The sequence below is a fragment of the Callorhinus ursinus genome, unplaced genomic scaffold (genome assembly GCF_003265705.2).
Source record: "Callorhinus ursinus isolate GAN/ISIS: 27379988/994484 unplaced genomic scaffold, GSC_fseal_2.0 scaffold3, whole genome shotgun sequence".
In the NCBI taxonomy this organism is placed as follows: Eukaryota; Metazoa; Chordata; class Mammalia; order Carnivora; family Otariidae; genus Callorhinus; species Callorhinus ursinus.
This window is the reverse complement of record NW_027397065.1, coordinates 11,183,677-11,201,346: the sequence shown is the minus strand read 5'-3', so window position 1 is coordinate 11,201,346 and position 17,670 is coordinate 11,183,677. Positions and strand designations below refer to the sequence as shown.

General features: G+C 32.8%; 1 protein-coding gene across 12 annotated transcripts in view; it reads left to right on the top strand.

Moving 5' to 3' along the window:
• Positions 1 to 17,670, top strand: part of ARB2A (ARB2 cotranscriptional regulator A) — a 395,713-nt gene that overhangs the window by 153,831 nt on the left and 224,212 nt on the right. For all 12 annotated transcript variants that reach the window (XM_073888143.1, XM_073888149.1, XM_025866777.2 and 9 more), the window contains one exon: positions 7,699 to 7,917. In XM_073888143.1, the coding sequence (XP_073744244.1) occupies positions 7,699 to 7,917 (219 nt within the window). The remainder of the gene's footprint in view (positions 1 to 7,698; positions 7,918 to 17,670) is intronic.

The window sequence follows — 17,670 nt, the reverse complement described above, 5'->3', positions numbered from 1 at the left end:
TACAAAGAAACCATAACTCATAAGTAATTAAATTATTTAGCAGAAGAAGTATGAGGAGATCTTCTGACATAGGTCACTGTGAGAAGGGAAATTCATAGCTTTACTCAGTTACACCTGTTTATTGGGAGGTAAATGTGTATAGAAGCTTTTCCCTTAGGTTATGAAATGATTTTACTCATTGAAATACCTGAATGTGTACGATGCAGACACACACACACACACACACACACACACACATACACACATACATATATACACACATATACATATACACACACACACATCCCCAAGCACTGCATTTTCATTGTGATGGAGTTAAGTTTGACTATTACTCTTAATACAAACACAAACATAGCTTACCATTTAGGGTTAACTATCCTCTGAAAGTGTAGCTAGATTGGTTTTAGGAATATCTTACCATTACGCTTTCTTCCTTTTTTCCCCTTTTCATATCCTCTTTTCTCTTGAAGAATAAAATGGTTTCATGTAGACATTTTAGGAATGTGTACTTAATTCTGATTTGGAATTTTCTATTAAATGGAAATATCTTAAAATGAAAGGTGACTCATAGGTATAGCACTGTACCTAGCAACAGTGCTTGGTTAATAGTAGATGCTTATTAAATATTCATTGTATGAAATCAGTTTTTAACAAATTATTGACTCGCTGAATTCTTAAGATCCTTCTTTATGTCCTCATGCTTGCACTAGAACCACAAGCAAAGTACTCATATATGTTCTTGAAAAAACAACAAAAATATTTTAAACATGCTATTTTAATTGGAGGAAAAAAGAAAGAGAAAGGTGACATATTTGAAGATAAAATGATGAATGTACTGTAGATTTTAAGAGTAATTTAAAAACGTAAGCATATGTTTGCATGGTATATGATTGGGTCAAAGGGATAATGTTTTAAAAGACCTTGAGCTACGATATTTACACAGTTTTATAATGGATTTTAGTGGAAAGCTAAGAGACTATTGGACTTTCATTTTGCCCTCTAAAGCATAAGGGCATAACTTTCATGAAGAACAGTAAACTTCATAAGATAAATTTGTCCATCCAACTCTGCTTGGGACCACGTAATGGGGAGGTGTGTTTGTGAGATTCCCTATATCCACTTAGGGATTTTGATCTGTCATAGACAGGCAACAGTTGTAACTTGTTACTTCTTTTTACTGTAATGTGTAAACGTGTTGGTGTATGTAGTTTTCTTTATGAGAATGAAAAGCAAAGAATATAAAAGATTTCATAATGCTGTATTATTAAATCATATTTATGTCCTTGATAATGAATCATAAATGTTTTTATGATGCTAATGTAAGTTTATGGAATGCTTTAATAAATAAAATATTGGTGATCAGAAGAAAAAATTGTGGTGGTTAAGCATCACAATGTTCTAAAACCTAGGAAAAGTTAGAAACAGAACAGGCGATAATTTAGGTAAGTGCAAAGTGAATGTTTCAAAATAAATAGCACTTGGATGACCTGGGATGTCAGAACCAGAGACAAGGGTGTATGTTTGTCAATATATCCTTCATGTTTTACAGACTCCTAAGGGAACAAGGGAAGATACAATTTCACCTTTTCTGTGCCAAAACATTTTAATTATATCTTCTTCCAACTACAGCGGTTCAGTAACCAAGGAGCTGACATTGATGCATGTGTTGATAAAGCTGCAAACATTCAAAATGAGATTAACAAAGATTTTGAGCAAAGGGTGACAGCTAATTTTGCACAGTATTCTGCATCTGATTCAGGCCAGCATAATAATAGAATATTTTATAACTGTTTTGTTATTCAAAAGGACTTTTATGATGTGTTTATATTTGTGGATATCTTTGTATCATACTTAAAAATTATCTATCCTGTGGCTAAAACTATTTGCACATCTATGTTGTAATTCAGAGACAATATTAAAGGGAAAAAAACCCTCTTATTATAAGTTGCAGTGTTTTTTTTGTGTTGTGTTTTTTTGTTTTTTTGTTTTTTTTGTAATCATACTTTATCTTTGGAACTCTTTGCCTTTACCTTAATTTATCTTGAGCACACTAGCAGGAGAAGGTATAGAGATGCTAAACATATATTTTCTAATGTTGCTTAGTATGCACTAGTAAAATGGCCAGGAAAAGTTATATTCATCTTATTTAATTAATAAAACTGTAGTTTCTTTATGTTCTTGAGCTCCTTTGAGCACATTTCAGTGTATTTCTTTTCTCTTCTATTCTCTACTTGAAGGCAGCTGACAGTCTTCTTTCACTTTTCTTTTTTGTTTGTGAAATTTTCTTTCTTTCTTTTTTTTTTTTATCCACTCACTTCTCCATCTGCTTTCACTTTTGTTTGCTTGGGCCGTCTCTCATCCCAACTTGATAATGAGGAATGCAGTGTGACCCTGACCTCTATCAGCCCATGCATGACCTTCTGACTCTACCATATAACCTTTGACCTTCTCTTTGACAGCTTGATTAATTACCCTGTGTTATGATTTATGAGTAAGTGCTATGTAAAAATAATAGACAACAGGTGGTCCTCTGAAAACTTTTTGTGGCATGCTTTCTTTTACTGACTAACTTGATGAGCTATTTGAAGTTGGAAACTTACTGGAATAATCTATGTTGGTCTATATTATGGCATTTTTGTACCATGGAACACGACATTAGAATTTAGGGAGCAACAAGGTAAAGGAAGCATGGTTGTGACAAACATTTTATAAAATATTAGCAGGGTGCTGTTACTTAAATGCACATTGGGAGGAAGCACAAAACGGAGTCAAGTGACATTTTAGGCGTTTCAGTCCCAGGTCACGTCTTGAGAAAATTGCTGAAATAATGGAGGGGGCATTTTTCAAGCAGAGCTGCAGCTCCAACAGCTCTGTTTACTTTAACGCTTCACTAGTGACTTCTGATTGGTTGTCATGACCTCATCTCACTGTTGCACCTAGAATGTTGCAACAGTGACATAGACATACCCTTTTTGGGAAAAAGATGAGAATAAATACAACATACATCTTTCAGAAAAGATGAATGGACAGTGGTTTGTCCATTTTAACCATGGGTATATGTAGTTTATAGGTAAAATAATTTAGGTTTCATTTCCCTTGAGGATGAGCACCTTTCTTCTTTCAAACCAAGCAGATAGAATGCTGAACTTAGAAAATATGATTGATCAATCTGTGTAAAATGATCTTTACAGAGCTTTGCCTGAAGACCAAAACAGAGAGTTCCATAGGTCAGAGGATTCTACTCTGGCCCCTGACCTCTTTGGTCACATGTCACTTACAGTATTGGCAGGTTAATATGCAGAGCTGAGTACTTTCACCTGATTTTTTTATTTAGCCAACCATAAGAGATTTGAAAAGATGTAGAATTTTCTCCTATTTTCTATTTTCCTTATAACTGGTAACTAATAGGCAAATTAACTTGGATAAATCTTCAGTTTCAGCAAGATTTCATTGGGATCAAAATACATTCTGGCTTTGGTCAGACATGGAAACGTTTTATCTATCTGTAGAATCTTCTTGACAAGTACATTTCTATACTGATTTAATTTCTTAAGCAAGGTTTCCTCTTTGGTTCTTTGTGTTTTGGCATCACCTGTCTGTTTTAGACCTCTGACCTAAGCCTTCATTTGTTGATTGAATGATAAATGAATGATTATTTATTAGTAAGTGCATCTATAGACTTCAAAGTAAAGGAGGCCTGCAGGCCTGAGCTTCTGTGTAAATCATAGCAAGCCCTTGTGCTGAATAAACTGTATGTCTAGCAATAAAATTTTGAGGGTTTCTGATTAAGATTCCATGGTTTAGGCCTTATAAACACACTTCTGAAAATGAAACTACAGTCATAGCTACAAAAGATAGAAAATGGAATGAGATAAATGAAGAAGATTATCCTCTTGATCACTTTCTTGATCTTCTACTAGACTGTGCACTCAAACCTAAGAGTTAATTAACAACTTTATGTATACTTTGTCTCTTGAAATGTTGGATATTAGAATTGATTTGGGTAAATCATTAATCAGGATGCCAGAAGTTCTATTTATTTAGTTGTAGAATGTTAGATAATCAGTTTGATCATTTTGTCTTGTTAAAGATAACAGAAGTTTCCATGTATGTTTGAAATGACCTGCCTTTTCATCTTATGAGAAATTTAGCATGAATAATTAAATATAAAAAAACATTTAAGGTTGTAAGCATTAGTTATGGAGGCCTCATTAGAGTGGCAGTGCATGGTTCTTTTATGATATTATATCTGATGCCTTGTTTTATAAAGTTTTGTAAAACTTTATGGGTACATTTGTTATAGGTCAAACTAGGATCTCTTTTTATTTATTTGTGTATTGATTGAGTTATTGGGAATAGAGAGAATTAATTTTTAAAATGGCATTCTGATTTTTTAAGATATAAATTGATACTGCATTTATAAATTTAGCTATTGATATGCTATCTACCTTGTTTTGCTTTGACTATTTCCTTTGATACCTTGGTTTCCATGTATTAATGTTGACATGGCAAAAATCTTTTTAGCTTTAATATATAAAGAAATTTTTGGACAATATTTATATGTGACAGAGAGAAGGAGAAGACAAAGTTTTACTAGTATCTGTGGTTAGAGCATGTAAGTGGGATAGCTGACTTTATTTTGTTTCTCCAGTTTTCTCTTCCTCATTATAAAATGGTTACTAATGGTCTCTGTGAATATCGCATTAATTAATTTATCAGGAAAATTTTAATTGAAAAATGTAAGTTTTTCACAGAATGGTAATTGAATTTGTAACAAAGACATTTATTAAAATTAGCTCTCATTTCTGCAGAAAATGTTCCTGAATATTTCTTGATTGTTATTCCATTAATTAAATTAGCAGTATGAAATATCTAAATGATAAAATATTTTCTAAATAATTCAGGTGTTTAAAGAGCAGCATTCATTGTTGAAATCTAAATGCTAAAAATTCTTTAATTGATTTATATACTGGTGATTTAAAAATAGAATCATTTTTCATCAGTTGATGCCTCGGTGAAAAATTGACATTGTGTCTTTATAAAATCGGACAAATGAGTCATGTAATTTTCAGTTATGTAATCAATAACTTAGACAAATACTACTTCTTTGATGATTTATGTGTGTCTGTTTTTTATACTTATTTAGATAGGACACATCAAATTTCAGTCCATTTAAAATCAAGTAGGCGCAGTAATTTTTTAATCAATGATTTCCAAAAATTGAAGTAAAAACTTCTGCTCAAATAAATGTGGTATTATGAAAATAGTGTATCTAGTGATTAAGTTAAAAATTAGGGCGAAAGTTTTATAATTCTAGTGACTGTAAATTTTATCTAAAGAGTTTACCTTTATTTGGAATTCATTCATGGTGCAAAGGTGGTGCTCACGTTCTATCAATTTATTAAAGTCCCACTTTGTTACATTGAGTTTGATGTTTTTCATGTTATTAAAATGTAGCATATCACTACTTTCATCTCTAAAAATTCTAAGATTCTATTTTGGGTTTGCTACTTCTAACTCATGTGAGTATGAGAGACTGTGTGCATGTGCGTGCCTGCGTGTGTGTGTGTGTGTGTGTTTAAAGTTCAACTCACTCAAGGAAGGCAGGGAAGAAACATGACAGGAGACCACTTACTCACGGTACAGAATCTAGTAAGGAGGCAATTTTCTTTTTGGCCTATGGTGACCTTTTTTGACTATGTTCCTTACACCACAGACAGTGTATGAATGCCTCTATTTCACCCTGTTTAGCAGAGTGCAACAGTGTTCTTTAACTTACTTTTGGTGGGAGGAGAAGTTATAGCTGAAATTTGAGAAGGGCGTGAAAAGTTGTAAGAGGCGCAAGGAAGAGGGGTAGGAACTTCCTTCAAATGTGATTTTAATAACTAGTCAAGTGTGTCCAACTGTAGAAAATCACCAAGTGACAATCTGTCTACCTGACAGTGATCACAATGAATTACAAGACTTTTGAATAGCTATACAGATTAGAATAAAGCAGGACCAAATAAAATATCTTTTGTTGGTTAAACTTTGACTTACCAGCTAAGATACTTAAAAAGAGAAACAAGAAAAACCCTTTATCTTGTGCTTTGATGTAGATCGTTTAAATTTGTAAAATATTTTATAACTTCTTATAAAATAGGTATTTATTTAAAAGTTTTATTTGAACATGTATTAAAGAATATGTGGTATTTTGTTAATCACTTTGGTATGTATTATAGTTTTCATGTGTGCAAGACAACTATATCTTAATTAACAGTACTATCACTAAAATCACAACTTTAATGAACTTCACAATCTGCAAACCATATTATGGTTTTAGACAATAATATCAACTGGAGGAAAAATTGAAAAATCCCAGTGAAGGTTTTATGTAGATTGTGAAATCAACCATTAAACCAACTATGTGCAGCAGTGTAGCATATTTAAAAATAAGATAATTGAGTCAGTGCTAATATTACTCTATTATTACTGCCATCACTTTTTTAAAAAATCATCTTCTTATGGTTGGTTTGGCAAAAAACAAATTTTAAACTTGAAGTAGTTGTACAGTTATAGTTTTGAAAAAGTATGTAGTTTTCTTTTTCAGTAAGGGTGAGATTTTTCAAGCTTTATTTCCCATAGCTCTTACATGTTTTTATTGTAATACAATACATTTTTAAAATATCTTACAGGATTTTACAAGGCAAAATTGGGACACCCACAGTACAGAAGTGAATAGAAAATACAAGATATTAATAGCTTCACAAATTTATGTTGCACTTGCTTGTCAGTGGAAATTGTTTATTCTTCTCTACTTTCTCGTGGTTTGATTATTCCATCAGTTATAACTTAATATAAATACCAAAAGTTTTCCTAATTATAACCATAGAAATGTTCGCCTTGCTAGAATTGTCAGACAGGAAAATATATCTTTAAAACTTTAGAGAAGGTATAATAGCTCAGTAAGCTGCAGTTTAGACTTTGGGATTGCTTCCTGGTACTGGTCCCTAATAAAGAGAGATTTTTATGGTGGTTAAAAATGAAAGAAATTTTAGGATTAAATAATTACTTGAATGCATTATAGTAGAACATTATTTTGTTTTATGATGTGTGTGGCGTCCTGAAAGAAGAGAGGTGGAAAAATACAAGGTGCACAGGTAGACATGATATGTTTCTGATATTATAGATATGTAAATCTGTAGAATGTTAGGTCACATTTATTCCTTAATTGCTTATACTTTCTTGAATTCAAATAAATAAAAAATGCTCATTAAAGTGCAATTGTAAAGGAAAGAGAATCCAACAAAATAGGGTGTGAAATTTTAACTTCAGCTTCAAGGAGGCTATTTTCTCAAAATAGGTTTTTAAATATTAATGTGGTTTGAAAGTGTACTTGTTATTTGATAATTTATTTCAATTATTTGGGGGGTTTTGAGAGATCTGAAGTCCTTTTTAAAAAATATAACCTTTGTCATCTTTATGTTACAATTTTGTCTTTTTATTCTTACAAATAATCTGTTTATTTACACAAACAAAACAGGCAAACAATTTAAATAACTTTTTGTTGGAAAAAGTAGAACGATAGTCTTTTATGAAGAAATACTTTAGTGAATATGCAACTATATTAAATGACTTACTATGAAATTTTACAGATTTTTTATGAATTGAGATGGTTTCTAAGATTAAATTATTCTGCCTTCTTTGCTTTCAAAACAGGAAGGATATGGAGTAATAGTACTGAATCCCAATGAAAACTATATTGAAGTAGAAAAGCCAAAGATCCATGTACAGTCATCTTCTGATAGTTCAGATGAACCAGCAGAAAAACGGGAAAGAAAAGATAAAGTCTCTAAGGAAACAAAGAAGCGACGTGATTTCTATGAAAAGTATCGTAACCCCCAAAGAGAAAAAGAGATGATGCAGCTGTATATCAGAGTAAGTGATAAGATTATTACTTTCCTTCATTATTTCTTTTACTTTATTTGTATTTTATTTCATATATATTATTTTATTTTTAAAAATAAAACTTAATTCTTTAATTTTCAACCATTCATATCCCATGGTTGTTACTTGGATGAAATGTTTTGTTTTTTTATTAAATTACAAAACACGTCATTCTTATTTCAGTGCAATATTTTACTGAAGTTTCAAAAGCGATTAATAATGCACCATACAAAACATCAGTCTTCATCTTGGGTGGTAATGGTTTTAATACATTCTTTTTCTACGAGCAAATGGTGTTTCAGCTTAACTTCTGAAGGCAGATGGAGGGAGGAAGAGTAATTAATATCTTAATAAATATTTAAACTAGAATAGTTTAGGGATAGTGTAATGAGGGAAGTCTCTCCTTTGCTCTTTTCTTACGCACTGAACCTTTGCACTTGGTAATGCTGGCAGCATGGGATCGTTAGAGCAGTGCGGCCCAAGGAGTTCTAATTCGTAGGGGGCACAAACAATTCTATTTGAACTTTGACACATTCTGCTTGATATACATACTGTGCATTGTATATGTGAGACAGATTTATGCAATCTTCAAAGCTTATGGGTCCTAGAAATAGAATTTAATAGTAAAGCATGTCAAAAATGCTACTGGGTAAGTAAAATAGTAAATTGATATGTTCTTTAAAAGTGAGCAATTCAGAACATTTAAACATAGACAGATTAACACTTTATAAATTATATTGTAGGATAGTAGTAAAGTTTCAAATTAATCAGTTTGAGCTATTTTTACATTTCCTTTAAAAGCTTACTAATAAAATATTTCATACCATCTTTGAGGGGAATATGTAACTTTCTAAGTTATTTTCTTCATTCTAGTTCATTTCATAATCACTATACTTTTGGGAATTACACTCCAAACATTCAAGACTATAGGTCAGTTTGTTGAGTAAGTCAGGGCAGCTAAACAGTATGAAAGCAGCATATAAACTCTCAAGACCCAAAAGGGTATCCAGACCAAGAATACCCAAAGCTCATCATACAGTGACTCAAGCAAAAGTTAGTCAGATTGTAGTAGTTAAATTTCTGAAAAGCAAGTCACTATTTAATATATTTTTTGATAAATAAAAACAGTGATTAGATTGGAATCAGTAAGTAGCTTGCTTGTTCTAATGTAGGTGTATTACCGTTTTTCCTTCGTATGGCTGCCTAAGTATCATGATGTCACTTTCTATATCAGTTTTCCTAAGCTTTTTAATTATATGATCCAGTCTGTCAACCACCATTCTTAGGACAGTTAAAAAAAAATAATAATTCTGATATCCAGATTTCAAAAACAAATTGTAAAAGTTTTTGAAATATACAAGTCATTAAGAAAATTCACTGGCTTATGTAAAATGTAAACAAAAAGTGATTTTTTGTATTTTTTTATTTCTTCTTAAAGTTTCTTTTATTAACCTATGATACAGATTATGCATCTATTTCTGACATCTGTCTTGTAGGTTTTCTATCTTCTTTTCTATTTTCTCTTTTTCTTGTCACCACTGCATGGGTATTTTGCTTTTGTTCTCTTTTATGTGTGCATTTTCTGTTTTCTGTTTTCAAATCTGTTTCATTTATCTCTGCCTCTATTTTTCTTCTTATATCAAGGAAGAAAAATTTTTTATTTTGCTTCATTTTTAAGATCTCTCTTTCCCTTTGTCTTTTTTCTTTAACTCTCTTATCTCTTTTACACTCCTGCCGTTTCTGCTTTTTTCCTTATCATGTCTTTTTGCTTCTTTCTTCCTTGTCCCATTTCACTCATCAGTCTCAGTTCCCATTGAAAGCACTTAAAGCAAAAACAGACTCGTTTAGATAATACAACTATATACCTGATAGTCTTAGTTATGAATGTCACTTTTCCTTAATAAATACCCTTTCTCTTAAAATCTTCTAGAATTGTGCAAAATAGCAGAGTTAAGTTGGTGCTCTTCAAACATACTTCTAGATAGTAAAGTGTGATCCTGTGGTTGAGAAAGAGAAGAATGATTCATGTTGTGTAAGGTGTCTTAATTCTTAGGTAATTTCGATCCACTCGAGAAGTGACTTCTTGTACTCTCCAATACATGTCTCCAAAAAGTGTTTGTAATTTTCAGACACAGAGCATGGTATGTGATGAGGATAAATTAGCATTAATTTATATACTTCTTAACTATTTACGTTTTGAAATTGATCATCTATTCTTTGGAACAATCCCATGAGGTAAGTGGAACAAATAGTTTTATCCTTATTTTATAGTTAAGGAAACTGATGCACAGATGGCTCATTTTTATCTAGGATCAAATAACTAGTAAATGGTGGAACTAAGTGTTGAAATTAGGACCTCTAATTGTAGATTCTTTCTCCCTTTCCTCTTTACCACATTGTTCTAACCAGTTGGAAACAAAATATATACATGAAATATGAAAATTAAAACAATTATAATAAAAGAAGCATGATATAAAGTAAATGACATCTGATGATTAATAGATTTTTGATCATTTATTTAATAGATGCTGTTAAATATCTATAAACAATTCATATATAATACATATTTAAAACATATAAATAATAAATGCACATAAATAGATTACATTATATGTATGTGTATGTGTATACATACATACTCTCTTTTAATAGGATCACTAATATTGATCCAGTTTTACATGAGAAGACCGTGGTCAAACTTAGTAATTTCCCCAAAGTCATGTAGGTCTTAATGTAAGCTCCATGAGAGCAGGGACTTAGTCTGCTTTGCTCACTGTTATATCCCCAGAGCTCAGAACACAGTCTTCATAATAAATTTTTATTTGATAAGTAAGGTGGTGGAGCCAAGATTAAAATCTGAAACTACTATTTTTTTTAATATATCCCGCATCATTAAATTATGCTACTTGATTGTGAGAAAACTCATTCAAACAATCCAAAACAAACAAAAAATTACAATGTTGGTCCCCTACCCAGTCCAGTGGCTGAGAAACATTACAAAAATTGATGATAAGAAGTCAGTTTCTCAAGATTTATTTAATACCTTGATCTATACCTTTTCATCTGAATATATAAAAGTGGGATATCCTGTTTTCTTTTTTAGCTCTATCATCAGGGTACTATATTTACGGGTCAAAATGGAAATGTTTCATGATGACCTATTGCTCTTTCTGTTTTGCAGCCTTGCTCATAAGAGTAGAGCCAGGCTGCTATACTTGTTCTTTGCTGTACACACTGTGCTTTATGTAACTTTGCTTCCTGTTCTTTTCCTCCATCCAAATTCTGTCCATGTTTAGTGCCCAGCTGAAATCTCACCTTTTCATATCACCATAATCAGTGACCTCTCCTTACAATAACTCATGGAAGTTAACTGTGATTGGTTTACTTATATGGAATTTATCATTTGCTGTCCTGAGGTGTCTCTTGTGGTTTTGTTTCATAATATTATTAATATTTATCTTTCATGCCTTTCCACTCCCCATAATATTATAGGTCTTTGAGCATACTTTATCAGTCATTCCTTAAGAATAAACAGAAATGAGCTAATTTTTACAATAGTACAGAGCACATTAGAAGGAGTCAGGAACAGATAATAAACCCACTCACTAGAATCCAATCCTCTGCAAGGAGACCAAAGCAAAAAGACTAGAACTTAGTCTAAAGATAGCTAGATAATGTGACCTGCAGCATAGAAATGAGGGTTATTCTGATATCAAACTGGAGCATAAGAGGACAAGTACTCAGACTAAGGAAGATCATTTAAAAGCACTTTACAGTATGTAGGTGGAATATAGGCAAAAGTGACTTGATGCTGATCTATGTAATACTGAGTTGGAACTGCTTAAATATCTCTTCCCTAAGAGACTTAATTGTGGGCTGTGGTGATACGAAGTAAAGAGGAGAGATTAGACTCAGAAGGTTGAAAAAAAAATGCTGTGAGCGGAAGGGGGAGGGAAATTACATGGCCACAGAAGGAAAAATCCAAATGTGGAGGAGACATTTACAGAATAAGAATCTTGGCAAAGCCTGGCATTACACACTGAAGATACTCAAATATTTATGGCTTGATTGCTTGTTGACATCCATCAAAAATCTTATCCCTTAACATGAGAGATATTTGGTGTCTAGTTTTCTGACGGATTTTTTTCAGCATTTATGTGAATTTTTGCAATTGTTCAGAAACAGCCAACTGATAAACTGAAGCTTTCTTTCAAAAAAATGTTTTTGATGCTCTGACTTGGATTATGTTCAAAATACTGGTGAAGGCTAATAAATATCCCATCTTCTTCTCTGTACCTGTTCTCTTCTGAGCTAGGGCCACTGGAGTCATTTCTGTCTAGTGTTTTAGCAACCAAATTTAATTTATTTTTATTGTTCAATGAATGTTTAATCTCTGGAACCTTTTATTTTCCTTGTATATTTAAGTATTTGAATTTTCTTTTTTTCTGGAATCTGTTAAAAAGCCAAAATCTCCTTTCAAATTTTGTAAATATCCATTATAGACACGCAGAAATAAAGTAGAATCCAGGCCTAAAACTTTAAGATTAGCAAAGTGTAGTTTTATTTTACATACTAAATGAGTATAGATAGATATGACTAACTATTGGATTATGTAGCACGTTTCTGATGCATTAGAAACAGAGCTTGAGAGATCAAAGTACTTACTGTTTCATGTGGCAACTTTCCTTAAGTATGAAATAATGTACTTTCTGGCATATATTATGGCTTATTAAGGGGATTGATTTGGTCTAGGCAATAAACATCATGTCAGACATGCCTGGCAGGAAAACCTGCTTAATATGTTTTGTAATAAGATGGAATTTTTTGTTCTCGAAAACATCTGCCAACTGAATTCAAGAGTGAAGACAGAAAATGTCATCAATTTAGTGGTAATCCTATAAATTTAGTTTCTTTCTGAGCAACACATAGCAAGACACACAAAATTCCCAGTGTTAATCACCACTGGTTATAGTACTTTGTAAAACGATGAAACAAAAACATTTTATTTTTATATAATGTGTTAATTAATTCATAATGAATTTTAATATTTCAACTGATAAAATTTTAACAAGCATCTTGCCAACAGATCATTTTTTAAAGCATCTGTTTTTTAATGTGTTGGGTTGAGAACTGAGTCAAATGGCTAAATATGTACATATATTCTTTTTAAAAACATATTTCTACCCCCATAATTATAGATACACTATTTTTTCCCCTTAGACCACCAGGGGCTGCTGCTGTTCATACTGGATTTTGCTTTCCTCTGAAACTGAGTACCCCCATCACACTGCATCTTTTTTTCTTCCTTTTTTTCCTCTTAGCCCTAAATCTTTTAATATATAACTGGAAAGAAAAAAGAATAGGCTTAGATAGTAATTTAATAATCAATATAAGAATTTATATTTTAAACATTTTCTACATTCCAAAGCATTTACATTTTCCCAAATGAACTTGAAACTGGTAGTTACTGCAGGCAGATTTGATAATAATTATTTTTATTTTCTGTTTTTAGTGTCTGAATAACATTCAGAATCATACCCATTACAGAGATGTAGTATGGAAATGAGATTAAAAGTGCAGAATTTGAATGCCCTGAATTTGAATCCCAGCTCTTTCCACTTAATATACTGTGACCTCAAACAAGTTAACTTCCCAATGTCTCAGTTTTTTTGTCTGAAAAAATGGAATGATAATAATATATGTAAAGTGAACGTGGTTTCTGATACACCGTGTTGGGGCTTCAGAGCTAATAAATAACTTCTGTCTTCTCTCAAGTTCATAATCAACTAAGAAAGTATCCAATTCACGAGGTCCCCAGCTTTTATACCTTTCATTACCTTGTACCAAAAATAATATGTCCATCTTACCTTCCCACTGAGTGTGGGACCCAGTGACAAAGGAATCAGACAAAAGGAGATCAAAACACCAGCTTTACTAACTGATATAGTTCAAATGGAAAATGTGGCTTAGATCTGTGACTAAATTTAGATTACCTAATATATTTCCCTCTGAAACACATTTTCATCTATCCTCCAAGCACCCACTTCATCTTTCACAAGGTAGAAAGCAAGTTGGAATGCATCCTTTTTGCAAGTAGCTTTGAAAGATGCCCAGAAGGGCTGAGTCGAGCATTCTGTTTCTTCCCCCAAATGTACTAATCAAGCAAATCACTCCCCCTGTGGGAGGGAAAGAGTGAGGGATGGTGAAAGAAATTGGGAACGTCACTCTAGCTGAATGGCTCCACCTGGAGTCAGAAGGGAAATGGATCCCACCTGACAAAAGTTAGCCCCTAATAAAAAGATCGTTATTAGTAGCACTTGCGTTTTCTAGCAACTCAATAAAGCAATATTAAAATATAATCATTAAGTGTTCACTAAGGATACCTTAGTTTCTTCATATTAAGATTTTCATTTAAAAGGGAAACGAATCAAACCTGATTACAGAGAAAGTAGCCACAAAATTGTTTAATTTTAAAGCATTTAAAGTGCCATGATTCTATTTTAAATAATCAGAAATCAATCTTTATATCTTCATGTTTCATGCTGCCAAAGCCTAGTAAACAGTAGATTTTTAATAAATATTTGATGAATGAATATTTGAATAAATGCTCGCTTACATGAACCTACAAAGCAGAAGAGACAGAGCTTTCTCATTATATAAATCTGCTCTTTGAAATTGACTAGCACAAGGTTGAAAGAACTGTGATACTATGTATGACTGATACATGCTAACACTCAGAAAATGAGTAGTTGTTCTTTAAATCCTCTTAACAACCAGTATTAAGTATACCAGCATTCTTTGAATTCAGTAAAAACAAGCCAAAAAAGAATTTGAAATCAGTAAAATAATTAGATCTTTAGATTTAGAACAGAAATTACAATAAAGACCAGAGCTCTGCATTTATTGGTTTTGGTTGGCTATTGGCCAAATTTGGTAAGGAATTCTGCTGTAAGTATAATGTAGTGGAAAGAAAAAGAACTTCAGAATCAAACAGAATTATGCTATAATAATCTTAATTCTTTCACAAGCTGTGACTTTGGACAAGTCACCTCTCTCTGACTTTCAGTTTCTTCATCTGTAAATTAAGGATAATTGTAGCTATTAGGCTGTTGTAAGGGATAAATAAGGTAAACTAATGTGTATGAAAACAACCAGTGGGATACCTACTATTCAGTATATCCCATTTTCTTTCTCTTCTCTCTTTACCCTCTTTGTTTGGGGGGGAAGTATGGGGAGAATTATGGCCAAATGAGGTCTTTTCCGATTGGTTTATAATCACTGCTTCTCAAATCTTTGGTTCAGGACCCTTTTACATGTGTAAACATTATTAAAGTCACTAAAGTGTTTTTGTTTATGTGAGTTATACCAATTGATACCACAATAAGAATTAAATTTGAGAAAAATTTTAAATATTTATTTTAGGGGTGCCTGGGTGGCTTAGTTAAGTGTCTGTCTGGGATCAAGCCCCACTTGGGGCTCCCTACTCTGTGGGGAATCTGCTTCTCCCTCTCTCTCTGCTCCTCCCCCGCACTTGTTCTCTCTCTCTCTCATTCGAATAAATAAATAAAATCTTAAAATGTAATTATAAATATGTATTTTAAGATAGCAATAAGTCCGGGGTGCCTAGGTGACTCAGTCACTTAAGCGTCTGCCTTCTGCCAGAGGTCCTTGGAGTCCCGGGATCAACCCCTTATTGGGCTCCCTGCTCAGAGGGGAGTCTGCTTCTCCTTCTCCCTCTGCCCTCCCCCCCCAGGCTTGCTCGCTCTCTTGAGCTCGCTCTGTCAAATAAATAAATGTACTATATGTTGACTAACTGAACATAGTAAATAAATAAATAAAATCTTTTTAAAAATAAAAAATAAAATACCAGTAAGTCCATTATATGATGACACAAGTAACATTTTTTATGAGAAATAACTATTTCTCAAAACAAGCAAAAACACATGTTGAGAAGTGTGGCATTAAAAAAGTCCCTTTAATTAATCTGGCTTAATAGCTGAATTCCACCTCCGTTTCTTCATTCACTCTCTTCTGATACGTTTTTCATCATCGTTTATGAAGAAAAGTTGGCCTCACACAGATATGCAGTTATAAAAGGAAGCAGAATTTTAACAGCTTTTTCAGATAATTGTATATATTCTTCTTTGATGCTTCACCACCACTCAACAAGAAGTAGTTTCTTTTTTTTTTTTTTAAGATTTTGTTTATTTGTCAGAGAGAGAGCACAAGCGGGGGAGCGGCAGGCAGAGGGAGAAGCAGGCTCCCCGCTAAACAAGGAGCCGGATGCGGGACTCTTGGGATCATGACCTGAGCCGAACTGAGCCACCCAGGCGTCCCAAGAAGCAGTTTCTTAAAGATTACTTGCTGTATGAATCTAAAACACATCACTAAGTATTTTGTACTGTTTTCATGAAAATCCATTGGTCTTTATTGTACTTTGAATGGATCTTTTACTCATGAATGATTTTATAACATCATGTATTGGTCATTTGGAAAATAATGTTGCATTGAGTTATGCAGATCTTCCACATGTTGACATATTTTATTATGTAGTATCAAAAAATCCTATCTATTAACGTTACCACCAATCTCATCTGCAAAGATTTTAAGAATTGAAAAAGTATTAAACTTATCAGAGAGGATACAAGTTTCCCAAAATTTTAATTTTAGCAAGAAAGCTCAATTTTTATCATTAGCCACAAACACCATCAGTTGTTTTTCTTGAACTGTCAGGCTTATTTTGTTTATGGCTTCCAAACACCCAAATGTGAATAATCATCATTTGTTTATCAGTCTTACAAGTAAAAATGGTGTTGTATTTAAAAAGCAGCTACTTTAGCTCACAACTCAGTTACACAACTACTCTTCCTCTACACAAGCATCATAACATGATTTGGTCTGCAGGTGCCTTTTTTTTTAATTCAATTAGCCAAGGTATAGTACATGATTATTTTTTGATATAATGTTTGATGATTCATTAGTTGAATATAACCCCCAGTCCTCATCATATCATGTACCCTCTTTAATTCCCATCACCCAGTTATGCCAGTTCATCACTCAGAATATTAAACACACATATGATCAGGGGTTGAGACTTAATAAAAGTAATTTTTACTGCTTCATCAGCATTTTTTTAGGTGAACTTGTGTGTGTGTGTGTGTGTGTGTTTCCCTTTGAGTGTGTAGCAGTGAAGAACACAATGACTACTACTATAATTTGGTGCTACTGCTGTGATCTGTGCTAAGTCACAGACAGTTTTGTTCTCCATTGCCTTCTTAATTGCAAATGCCAACACAGTGAAAAAGACACATAATATCTTAGTATTATTATGTGGACCCCCTGAAAGCTCTCAGAAACCTCCAGAGGTTTGCAGACCATATTTCTAGAACCACTGGTCTACCTCTCTTTTTTGGAGTTGAACATACAGGAAACCAAAGGAAGCAGTTTGTAAGATTAAAATAAGAACCATTTTTCAATTGATACATTAGGCAAAATGAAACTGGAACAGTATGAGTGACCAGCTATGTAAGCTGAAATAGAGAAGCTAGAACAGGGTATGACTGGTTTATTAAGGCATGTGGGTCTATCCATTTTAACTCTTCTCATCTGGACTCAGGGAGCACTATGTGTAGACTATTTCACCTGTTCTCCACCTTCCCTCCTTCTTCATAGAAACTAAGACGTCAGTCCATACCAGGCCTTTGGAATTTGAGGGTTTAGAATTTGTTTTCTTTCTTTCTTTTT